This window comes from Leopardus geoffroyi, chromosome X (assembly GCF_018350155.1).
Source record: "Leopardus geoffroyi isolate Oge1 chromosome X, O.geoffroyi_Oge1_pat1.0, whole genome shotgun sequence".
In the NCBI taxonomy this organism is placed as follows: domain Eukaryota; kingdom Metazoa; phylum Chordata; class Mammalia; order Carnivora; family Felidae; genus Leopardus; species Leopardus geoffroyi.
The window spans coordinates 115743890-115756682 of NC_059343.1; the positions used below are offsets into that span (position 1 = coordinate 115743890).

The window sequence follows — 12793 nt, forward strand, 5'->3', positions numbered from 1 at the left end:
GTTCTCCCACACCGCGCCCTTACAGAGGACAGAAAGTAGGAGTGACTCTGCAGACCTCCAAGTAACTTGCCACATGACCTCAGGGGCAGAAGAGTCGTGGGCAACAGTCCTTCCTTGACGTCTGTCCTTCTCGTCACTTATCTGTTATCATGCCCTCCCTCCCACTTGGCCACAGTCATTGCAATTTCCACCAAGTAACCCATTTAATCTTCTCTCTGGACTTTAAATCCACTGTCCCATCCTCTCAGGTGCTACTTATATCACAGTCTCCAAAATCAGCCCAACTCGAGATCCTGCAAGGTCAAACCGCTGTGTCACCGGTGAGTTTCCCATTCTTTACCCTGGTCAAGACAACCCATGTAAACAGAACAAATGCGACTTCCACTAGAGTTCTGGGCTTCCGACTTAATCCAATAAATTGCATTTCAAGACATTGATCCCTAGGGGCCACTTGAAAGAATTCATTTAAGAGAAGAATGGAGGAGAGAAACAAAGAAAGGTAATAGAAACCTACGTTCTTGCTTAAGGTCCAAACCAATATTCACTTCCTTCATGAAGCCATCCACCTGGAAGTTCTTTGGTAAGAGTTAGTTATGAACATGCCCTCCCTTCTCGAAATAGAGTGAGAGCTCTTTCAGTGCAACAGTCACGCCATAGTTACCTTGGCAAAACCTATATTGTGTGTAACGCAGTAGTCTATTGGTCTACTACTAGGTATATGTATTCAATGAGTGCGCGTGTCCTGAATTCACTTGTGCGTCTATTAACGTAGATGCGTATACACCAAACTAAATTTGTCACCGACAAAATATCTGTGTACATAAAGGAATCGGGAACTTTCCGGAAGCTTAAGCCAGTTACTTTTGATAACAAAAGTACCGATGCCAGCTGCCCCCAATGCCACGAAGCACGCACGAAGGCATTTCTTGCACACTACAAATTGTCGGGTCTGAAACTATTTATTCCCAAAGTACAAAATCATGTGTAGAGCTAAAGATACACAATTTTGTCAAAATAGAAAGATTCATAACCTAAACTATAATTTAAACTACATCATTCTGTGCTAAGACCTTGAGTAGAAAATAAAGCATTTACTCACCCATTGAAGTTAACACTCCTTCAACCACAATAAAACTCTTACTGGTTTAGTTTCCTTATCTTACTTTTGATTCCAGATGTCATTTTTTTTCCTAAGGCTGATTTTTACTTTCTCATGTTTGCGTGTGTTGTCTTGATTTTTTTCAGTGAGCAAGGATTGTATTTTAAATCCTAACATCGATCACATTAACTTTGCAAAGAAAAAGAGTGACATTTAAAACCTTGTTGATGACCAGATATTAAATTAGTGTTATTTCACACGCCCCCAAAATACAACTAAACGTCACTTTAGAAATTTGCTGGGAATTTAGTACACAAGTGAACCAACGAAGGGAAAAAATTTACTTAGAAAAGTGTTTGAAACCTATTGAATGGAGAGATTTCTAAATTCTAGTCTATAATAAAAATCAAGTCACTTCTTTCCCTTAAAAAAAAAAAGTTGTCAACAGGCTAGAATTCTGCATCTTTAAAGTTTGAATTTGGAAGACAATTGCAATCAGAAAGATTTCAAGTCATCAGACTTTTAAAATTTTTCACTGGAACAGTAAGTAACACCCAGGAAGGGCTGCCTTTTCAAACGCTGAAGTCAGCTCCAGACCTGTCCATGATATCACACTCTACTTGACCATGGTGAAAGGATGAATCCTTTTGTTAGATATTATCTTAACTCGCAATTTAAACCTACTCTGCCAAACGATTCAAAACTGCTCACATGGCCTTCGACAAATAACACGCCTGACGATGTTTCCTCATAAACTTGATCACATTTAGATTTTGAAATTGCATTCAACCTCCTTGACTCCTTTATGTTTCCCTATGTCAAGATCACAGTGATCGCATCAATGCAATTCATGCAAACACAAGTCTCCATTCTCTCTCCATCTGTCCTTTAAAAGCCTCATTCGGCAGCAGTTTGTGCTATAGCACCATGCCGCAGCATCCCTGCACTTGAACTTGGGAATATAGGCTTTCCAGGACCGCAGGCAGAGCCCTTACCGCATTCCTTCTGAACCTCATCTTGCCTCTCGGGGGAGTTGCCTCTGCCATCTCGCCTATACACAATAACACTCTTCTTTTCCAGTTGTCAGTGCAACACGGATGAAATATGAGCTGCTTCTTGGGTAGTATTTAAAAACGGCAGCCAAAAATCTCTATCAAACAAAGCTACCGTAGCTGCTTCCATTACCAGCGTGGCAGCACAGCAAAAACACCCACTCTTCCTGATTAGTCAGCTGACGAGCCTTCCCGGCTGCTCATTGTAATTCAGAGTTGACACATTCCCCCAATTACTTAGCCAGATTGAACCTCATGGATTAGCTCCTGCCGGACCGCTGAAGATGAGGCATGTCCTAAGAGTGGAGAAAGGGGGAAAAAAAAATGACTCTCTCCTAGGGGCTTGATGGGACTGGCTTTCTCCTCTACGCAGTTTGATTTTTAAGGTGGAATGCTGAGAATCTCTGTGAAGGTAGTATTAACGGATACCCTTATTCTTGTCCTACCCTGATCCGTAACTGAAAATTCACTCCAGGTTTGTCGTTGTTGTTGTTGTTGTTGTTATGGTTAAATGCTATTCTGAGTTTAAGCCTTGTGAGAGGTTACCGGTTGGTGGAATGTTGTCTTGATGATAATCTAGAAAGAACACACAAACTTTCTAATAATGGATAGGCTTCTCTCCCAGACTGACATTTCCCGCAATTGTACAAACTGAAAATAATCTTGTTTCCCATCATTAAAAAGTATAACCTGACTGCAGTTTATTTTGGAATTTACAAATTAAGGTCTTCAAATTGAGTTGTGTAATTATTTCATAGATGTTTAAGGTAACATACCAAAGACAGTTACACCTTATCTTTTCAGTGGCAATTTTCGCCAGAAATCCTTTTTGCTGAATCCAACTTTTGCTCTCGAAATTAGCTTGTATTCAGTATTTATCTTTAATGCAAACAGTGCCCAATGGCTACTAATGGTTGGGATGTAATTAACGTGCTGGGTTTTTTTAAAATGTTTACTTATTTATTTTTGACAGGGACACTTGGGTGGCTCAGTCCGACCTGGGCTCAAGTCATGATCTCACAGTTCGTGAGTTCGAGCCCCGCGTCAGGCTCTGTGCTGACAGCTCAGAGCCCGGAGCCTGCTTCGGATTCTGTGTCTCCCTCTCTCTCTGTCCCTCCCCCACTCACGCTCTATCTGTCTCTCTCTCTCTCTCTCTCTCTCTCAAAAATAAACATTAAAAAAAATATTTTTGAGAGAGAGACAGAGAGAGAGAGAGAGAGAGGGAGGGAGGGGCAGAGACAGGGAGACAGAAAATCCCAAGCAGGCTCTGTGCTGTCAGTGCAGACCCCGACATGGGGCTCGATCTCACAAATCATGAGATCACAACCTGAGCCTAAATCAAGAGCTGGAAGCTTAGCCAACTGAGCCACCCAAGCACCCCTGTAATGAATGTGCTCTTGAGTATGGGTGTAGAAACTATACCACAAGCAGAAACATTTAACCTGTTAAAAAGAAACAACACCTAAGGTAATCTATAGCTGGTTATATGTCTTCATCACCTGGGCCCCCAATCTTGCCCAGCACCATCACTTTGGCAGTAAAGAGAATGAAGGAACCCTGCGTGCCAAGGTCTGTGCTGAACAGGGTTCACACTTCCCCACTGAAAGATCGTCCCTAGGAAAGCAGAAAGGGGAGCTACACCTCCCAAGAAACAAGTCATTTCTGCTCCGTTGACTTGCAACCAACAGCATGAAGACCAAATCTGATATTTCTCTTTTAGAAAAAAAAAAAAAAAAAAAAAAAAAAAAAAAGCCCTCTGTTCCAAGTGGCCTATTTGATTAATAAAAATAAAACCTTAAAAAACTGATGCTATGTGCCAAACGGTCACTCAACGAAAATTAATTTAATCAAGCAGATTGTTTTGGCCAAAAGAAAAAAGCTGGGCTGGGTAATAAAAAGTGTTTTATTGTAACGAGTGCTATATTAAGTAGAAAAGAATTGTAAACTGAAATCTCATCAACAAGCGCAAGGACAGATCCTAAAAGGCCAGAGCAAGGTCAACAGCTTTGACTTGACTTTGCCCCATTGACACGGCTCAATAGTATACACCAGGCAGATTTATGCTCTCCGAAGGAATTTTACCTTTAAAAAAAACCAAAAAACAAAAAACACTTAAGGGGCGCCTGGGTGGCTCTGTCGGTTAAGTGTCCGACTTCGGCTCATGTCATGATCTCACAGTTCATGGGTTCAAGCCCAGAGTTGGGCTCTGTGCTGTCAGCTCGGAGCCTGGAACCCGCTTGGGATTCTGTGTCTCCTTCTGTCCCTGCCCCTCCCCCCCCCCCCCCCCCCCCGTCACGCTGTCTCTCTGTCTCTCAAAAATACACATTAAATAAATTTAAAAAAAAATTTTTTTTTTGTCTATCCACAAGTCATCTGGAAAATGATAGAAAGCAGCAGGTGGAAAGTGCAACAACTGAAGTTCATGACAATTCAATTCTTGCTCCGCCTCTTTTGGTTACTTAGATATTTGACCTTGGATTTCTCACAAAACCTTTCCTGAGTGTGTATATCGACGTAATTCCCTAAGCTATGAGACAATTATAATGATACCTGCCTGCAGTACTTAGTCAGGAAACAGAATGACCATTACTTAATAAATGTGAACACTTGAAAAAGCAAAAATATATTACATGAAGTCAAGGCTTTGCTATTTTATTTCAGTCACGTGTATGAATTTGGTATTTTTCTCTCCATTGCTTATAGTTAAACACTTCTGTTAAAGAAATAAACAAAAAAAAAAACCCACTTGGCTGATTGGCTCAAGATGAAGAATCATTCAAGCTGGGTATGAACAGAATCTCATGCATTTTGCCATGTGAGTGTCGGTAGATTTCTTACGCTCATTGGCTAGGTTAGTACAGGAAAAGGTACACCGGTCAAGAAGTCCAACAACTTAGATCTCTGGCTTGCCTTCGCCACTAAATCAACTTCCTCCGGTGAGAGTGGCCTCCCATGTCAGTGGGGAGACGAAGATTTCTGATGATGGATGATGCTGGACTCTCAAAGAAAAGAATGTATTGGGGGCGCCCGGGGGGCTCAGTCGGCTGGAGCATCCTCCGACTTCGGCTCAGGTCACGATCTCGCAGTTCGTGGGATCCAGCCCCATGTTGGGCTCTGTGCTCCGAGCGTGGAGCCTGCTTGGGATTCTGGGTCTCCCTCTGTCTCTGCCCCTCCCCCACTCATGCTCGGTCTCTCAATAATAAACATTAAATATACACACACACACACACACACACACACACACACACACACACATATTGATTCCCAGCTACTCTGGTCTGATAGAAGAGGTTAACCGCACGGTACTTCTACAGACAGCCCCAGTCTTGCCAGCTAGGTAGTCTACGGGTCCCACACTGCCCTCCTCTTCTGTGAGGAAGGGTCTGACAATGCCACCGCACCCACGTGAGCCTAGTGATGTGAAAGATCACCCAGGCTGTGAGCAGGACTGCAGCTCTCATGTTTTTCTCTTAGGGAAACTGTTTTCTCCATCTGGGTCTTGGGAAGCTAGGGGCTAGAATCCAACAGGGGAGCTAAGTTCTATTACTGTTGAGTCACTGCCCTACTCTATCCCAGGGGAGGAAATGTCTAGAAAGACACACATCGAAATGTTAAAAAGTGGGAGCACCTGGGTGGCTCAGCAGGTTAAGGATCTGACTCTTGATATCGGCTCAGGCTGTGATCTCAAGGTGGTGAGCTCAAGCCCCGCGTCGGGCTCGCTGTTGTCAGCACAGAGCCCACTTCAGATCTTCTGTCCCCTTCTCTCTCTGCCCCTCTCCCACTCGTGCTCGCTCTCAAAAATGAATAGAACATTAAAAAAAAAGTATCTGCAGAATACATTGGTACTTACTGAGGTTTTTTTTTTTTTTTAATTTTTTAATGTTTATTTATTTTTGAGAGAGAGAGACAGAGACAGAGTGCAAGCAGCGGAGAGGCAGAGAAAGAAGGAGACACAGAATCCGAAGCAGGCTCCAGGCTCCGAGCTGTCAGCACAGAGCGCAACGTGGGGCTCGAACTCACAAACTGTGAGATCACGACCTGAGCCAAAGTCGGACGCTCAACCGAGCCACCCAGGCGCCCCAGTACTTACTGAGATTTTCTGAAGAGAAATTTTGAGAGAAGACCATGTATCCAATCTTCGATCAAGAATAATGGTAAACCGGGAGTCAGATCCATTTCGCCTGCAAGATAAGAAGAAATCATGTTTTGCTTAGTAACTACCCAAATTTGCTAGGTATGTCCTTAATTCTGACTGTTTCATTTACATTTGCCGTCTCAGCTAAAGATAAATTTATTTGGATTGGGAAAGCTATCACAAAGCGCTACATGGGAAAACCAGCTTAATTCCATGTTCCACCACTCAATATTGAAAATTTCTTTTTCGGCACTAATGTCGTTCTTTTTTTTTTTTTTTTTTTTAATTTATTTTGAAAGAGAGAATGTACTATCAAGCACAGAGCCCAGTGCAAGGCTCAATCCCACAAACCGTGAGATTATGACCTGAGCCAAAATCAAGAGTCAGATGCTTAATCGACTAAGCCACCCAGGTGCCCCTAAAGTCATTCTTTTAAATAGTCAAGGGATAGCATAATGCAAATAGGTCACTAGGATAAATTTGGCATAGTGCAATCCTGGGTGTGGGAAAACTTTATAGACAGCTGTCCTTCATTACATCAGATTTAACTTTTCATGGCAATCCATCAAGAGCCCATGATCCATCCATCCATCCATCCATTCACTCACTCACTCAGAAAAACACTGTTAAATATAGGTTTCTATCTTGTCTGCACCTTTAGAGGAGGAAGTTTACCGAATGTTTTATTTGCCCTAAAAAGACCACTTTTAGGCTTTAAGGGGTGCACTATAAATTTAGTTTTCTGTGATTTTGACTTTCGTTCATGAGACTCTTCATATTTTTACCATTGTAGACTTGTGCCCTCTTAGTCTTCAGGGTTAATAAGTGGAAAATGTTTCCTTTAAAAATCTGTTTTTGGGGCGCCTGGGTGGCGCAGTCGGTTAAGCGTCCAACTTCAGCCAGGTCACGATCTCGCGGTCCGTGAGTTCGAGCCCCGCGTCGGGCTCTGGGCTGATGGCTCAGAGCCTGGAGCCTGTTTCCGATGCTGTGTCTCCCTCTCTCTCTGCCCCTCCCCCGTTCATGCTCTGTCTCTCTCTGTCCCCCAAAAAATAAATAAACGTTGAAAAAAAAGCCTTCATTAAAAATCTGTTTTTGGGGGAAAGTGGGTGATGGGCATGGAGGAGGGCACCTGTTGGGATGAGCACTGGGTGTTGTATGGAAACCAACTTAACAATAAATTTCACATTTAAATAAAACAAACAAACAAACAAACAAACAAAATCTGTTTTGGGGGCACCTGGATGGCTCAGTCGGTTAAGTGTCCAACTCGACTTCAGCTCGGGTCATAATCTCACAGTTCATGAGTTCAAGCCCCGCATCCAGCTCTGTGCTGACAGCACTGAACCTGCTTGGGATTCTCTCTCTCTCTCTCTCTCTTTCTCTCAAAGTACATAAATAAACTTTTAAAAAAATAAATAAAAATTTGTTTTCAACCTAAATACAATCTTTCAGGAAGCTTTGGAAACTTACCCTCACTCTTGGCGAGGAAGATTTCCTTTTAGGCAAATCGAAGGCTTTAAGTTTGATCATCGTTTTCAACGTATGCTTTTCTTCACGAAGACAATTATTTCTAGACTCCCAATTTTGTTTTCCTAGATCCTCGGCATAATTTTTTTTTTTTTTTTTTTTTTTTTTACCAATTTAGGTGGCTGTCTGCTTCCCCTTACACGTTTTCTTTCTTATCTCCTCTGAAGGTGAGTCTTATAATCCACTTACAATAACAATTACAGCCACACTACAAAGGCATTTTCCTGTTACATTCAAATGGGTACCTGATACATAACAAATTGAAAAAAATGTAACGAAACGCCATACCTTGCAATAGATGTCAAGTAAGTCAGCACTTTCGCTATCACTTCTTGCGGTATACATCTGAAATTACAATTTTCTGGAAAAGTAATGATCCAAGCATTATCCTTTCCCCGGCCACCTAAAACAGTATGAAAAAAAAAAAAAAAAAAAAATCAGCCGAATTAACAATTCACGTGACAACAATACAAGAAAGAGGATTCGAAAGGGGAGGTTAGAAGACAGTTTGGGGCCAATGTAGCTTATATAAGGATGATGGTCTCCGCATATATCAAAATGGCAACACGCTCCAAAGTGTAAGAAGCAGCCGAGTAGTTCTAAATGAAAACAATGCAAGAAAGAAGAGGGAGCAAGAGAGAAGGCAAAAGGAGTGATTAGAGTCAGAAGAAATTTTCATAGGATGCATATAATAAATGCAGTTGAAACCACAGCTGAGCCCTCATATTGGACAGCCAAGAGTATTGGGGAATAACTGTTTCCATACCAATGCTAAGGGCCTAAATCCCAACTGGTGACTGACAGCCTGACAGGAAATAGAAACCTTGATAGAATCAACCACTTACAGCTATGGTGAGCCTGAAAGAATACAGGATATAAACTACAGGAAATGAGCAATGTTCAAATGGATTTGTGGAAGAAACAACATAAGCAGTAACGGCGACGATGGTATAGAACTCTTACTGATGAATGCAAAGAAACAGCAAAGACCATAAATTCTTTGTGAGTTAAAATTCAGTGCGCACCCTACCCCAGAGCCCTCCACATAGCTCGGAAACTATGGAACATTCAGAATGAAAGCCATCTAAGTGCAGGGATGAGCCTTACACGTTTAAGGTCCTACTCTACAGGCTGCCCAACAACTGGGCACAGAGTAGGTGCTCAATAAATACTTAGTGCTAAATGGAAGTTGAAGGATTCTTTTAGGAGGAAAGTTATAGGGTGGCCTTCGAATTTAGCTTGCTAATGGAAATTTTTTGAGAAGTTTAGTTGTAATTCTTATTTGGCTGAATTCAAGTGAATAAAGATATCAGGATATAAAAAAAAATTCAATGTGCAATAAAAATATGACAAGGGCAAGGCTCCTGGCTGGCCCAGTTGGAAGAGCATGCGATTCTTGATCTCAGGGTTGTGAGTTCAAGCCTCACGCTGGGTGTAGAGATTACTTAAAAAAATAAACTTTTAAAAAACTATGACGATGGCAAAGGAGAGAAAATGGAGTAAAAATACTTAATGCAAAAGAAAGCAAAACTGGAGCGAAAAAAACAAAGAACTAATGGGACAAGTAGAAAACAAATAGTAAAATGGTAGATTTAAACCCAGCCATATGAATAATCACATTAAATGAAAATAATCTTGACATCCCAGTTCAAAGTTAGAGATGATCAAGTTGGATTAAAAAAAAAATCAAGACCCAATTATACACTACCTACAAGAAACACACTTTATTTTTAATTTAATTTCTTTTTTTTGGAGTTTACTTATTTATTTTGAGAGAGAGAGAGAGAGAGAGCAGGGGAGAGACAGAGACAGAGACAGAGAGAGACAGAGACAGAGAGAATTCCAAGCCGGCTCCACGCTGTCAGCACAGAGCCTGACTCAGGGCTCAATCTCACAGTTCGTGAGATCATGACCCAAACTGAAATCAAAAGAGTCAGATGCTTAACCGACTGAACCACCCAGGTGCCCCTCAAATGATTTTCTTAATATCTAGTAATATTCCTGACTCTGAAATCTATTTTGTCTAAAATTAGATGGCTTTATTGGGTCCCTCACACTCAGCATGGAGCCCGCTTGGGATTCTCTCTCTCTCCCTGTCTCTGCTCTTCCTCCGTTCTTTTGTGCACACTCTCTCTTTCAAAATAAATAAACAGACTTTAAAAAGAAAAGAAAATCATTTGATAATCAAACAGTGGTAAATTCATCAAAAGAACATAATAATCCTAAATGCTTATGCACCTGATAACAGAGCTTCAAGATACGTAAAACAAAAACTAATACAGCTACAAGGAGAAACCGACAAATCCACAACTTGAGTCAAAAAATTTCACCACCCCTCTCTCAACAACTGACAGAACAACCGGACAGGAAATTTGCAAGGATACAGTATACTTAAACAACAATCTTTTTTTTTTTTAATGCTTATTTATTTTTGACAGAGAGTGTGAGCAGGGAAGGGGCAGAGAGAGAGGGAGAGAGAGGATCCCAAACCAGCCCTGCGCGGACAGCAGCGAGCCCTATGTGGGGCTCGAACTCCTAAACCGTGAGATCACAGCCTGAGCCAAAGTCGGCTGTTTAACTGACTGAGCCATCTAGGCTCCCCCCTCCATGTTTATTTTTGAGAAAGAGAGAGAGAGACAGAGACAGAGAGAGATCATGACCGGAGCTGAAATCGAGAGTCAGACGCTTAACTAACTGAGCCACACAGATGTCCCAGAATATTATTCAGTCTTTAAAAAGGGAGGAAATTCTGACATATACTGACATATACAACTTGGATGGACCTTGAGGCTATCATGCCAAGTGAAAGAAGCCAGCCACAAAAAAGACAAATCCTGTATGATTCCACTTATATGAGGAACCTAGAGTAGTCAAATACCCAGAGACAGAAAGCAAAATGGTGGTAGCCAGGGGCTGGGGGGAGAAGGGGACAGGGAGTTATTTTTTAGTGGGTACAGAGGTTCGGTTTTGCAAGATCAAGAGTTCTGGTGATGGACTGCGGGGATGGCTGCACAACAACGTGAATATACTTAATGCCACCAAACTATACATTTAAAAACGGTTAATGGGGCGCCTGGGTAGCTTAGTCGGTTAAGCATCCAACGTCAGCTCAGGTCATGATATCGCGGTTCGTGAGTTCAAGCCCCACATCGGTCTCTCTGTTGTCAGCAGAGTCTGCTTCGGATCCTCTCTACCCGTCTCTTGGCCCCTCCCTGCTCATGCACGCTTTCTCTCTCTCCCTCTCTCTCTAATAAATACATATTTAATAAAAAATGGTTAAGATGGCGCTCTCGGATCCTCAGTTCCAAGATAACCAACAAGAGAAGGAATAAGGGTCATGACACAAAGGGCCATGGCCATATGCAGCCTATTTGCTGTAGCAACTGCACTCATTGCATGCCCAAGGACAAGGCCATTAAGAAGTTCGTTATTCCGGGGGCACCTGGGTGGCTCAGTCGGTTGAGCTTCCGACTTCGGCTCAGGTCACGATCTCACGGTCTGTGAGTTCAAGCCCCGCATTGTCGGGCTCTGTACCGACAGCCCAGAGCCTGGAGCCTGTTTCAGATTCTGTGTCTCCCTCTCTCTCTGACCCTCCCCCGTTCATGCTCTGTCTCAAAAATAAATAAACATTAAAAAAAATAATTAAGTTCATTATTCGGGGGGGGGGTGAGGGGGTCCTGGCTGGCTCAGTCAGAAGAGTAGGTGACTCTTATCTCGGGGTGATGACTTTGAGCCCCATGTGGGGTGTAGAGAATAGTTAAATAAAACTTAAAAAAAAAAAAAGTTCATTATTCAAGAGGTACCTGGCTGGCTCACTCGGTAGAACATGTGACTCTTGATTTCAGAGTCATGAGTTCAAGCCCCATATTGGACTCCATGCTGGGCATGAAGCCTACTTTTAAGAAAATGAATACAATCTTAAAAAAAAGAAGAAGAAGAATTTTGGTATTCAGACCACAGTAGAGGCCACTGCCATCAGGGACATTTCCCAAGGTAGTGTCTTCAATGCCTATGTGCTTCCCAAGCCATGTATGAGACTACATTACTACGCAAGGTAGTCCGGAATCGCTCTTGTGAAGCCCCGAAGGACAGAACACCCCCACCCCGATCTAGACCCGTGGGTGCTGCCCCACGACCTCGACCAAAACCCATGTCAGGAGCTAAGACCTTGAGGACCGAAGAAAAACTATTCTCTGGAAAAAGATAAAACGGAGATGATACTTTCTTTGAATGTTTCTTTCTTTTGAGAGAGGGAGCGAGAGAGAGCAGCAGAAGGGTAGAGAGAGGGAAAGAATCCCAAGCAGGCTCCATGCCGTCAGCACAGAGCCCGACACGGGGCTCGACCTCACAAGCTGTGAGATCATGATATCAGTGGAAACCAAGAGTCACATGCTTAACCCACTGAGCCAGCCAGGCGCCCCAAATGCAGATTATACTTTTTAAAAAATTGTTAAGGCAGTCAATTTTACGTTATGAGTATTTTATCACAATTTTCAAAACTACGTACAAATGCACATACATACACCAACGCATAGAACATATATGTGAAAAGTAAAACTTTCTCGTAAATGGAACTCTAAAAAAAATAACTTAGTACAAGCTGCTTAATTAGGGTCACTTGATGGCATTTGTAAGAAACGTTTAAATAATCAGAGGGGTGCCTGGGTGGCTCCGTCGGTTAAGTGTCCGACTCTGGCTCAGGTCATGATCTCACGGCTCGGTTCGTGAGTTCGAGCCCCGCGTCAGGCTCTGGGCTGACAGCTCAGAGCCTGGAACCTGCTTCAATTCTGTGTCTCCCTCTCTCTGCTCCTCTCCCACTCACAGTCTGTCTCTCTCTCTCAAAAATAAGTAAACATTAAAAAAAATTTTTTTTAAATAATCAGAGCTATGGCAGAAGAGAAAATCTCCAGGAAGTCACCTCAGTTACCACCCTCTCTCTCAGAATTCTGCTTGCACCTATCACAGATTTCCAAAGGCGTG

At 42.5% G+C, this 12793-nt stretch overlaps 1 protein-coding gene and 1 pseudogene across 4 annotated transcripts in view; one reads left to right on the forward strand and one right to left on the reverse strand.

The window, feature by feature from the left end:
- MCF2 (MCF.2 cell line derived transforming sequence) overlaps positions 1 to 12793 on the reverse strand; it is a 112250-nt gene that overhangs the window by 69078 nt on the left and 30379 nt on the right. For 3 of the 4 annotated variants that reach the window (XR_006710782.1, XM_045471352.1, XM_045471350.1), the window contains exons 3-4: positions 8102 to 8216; positions 6242 to 6332 (exon numbers count right to left, since the gene is read on the reverse strand). Coding sequence is in view for 3 of the 4 variants with exons in the window: in XM_045471352.1 (XP_045327308.1) it covers positions 6242 to 6332; positions 8102 to 8216 (206 nt within the window). In the remaining variant the exon portion in view is untranslated. Of the gene's footprint in view, positions 1 to 2094; positions 2471 to 6241; positions 6333 to 8101; positions 8217 to 12793 lie in introns of those variants that run through there. The other variant, XM_045471353.1, reaches the window with a different exon arrangement.
- Positions 8351 to 12020, forward strand: LOC123595185 (annotated as a pseudogene).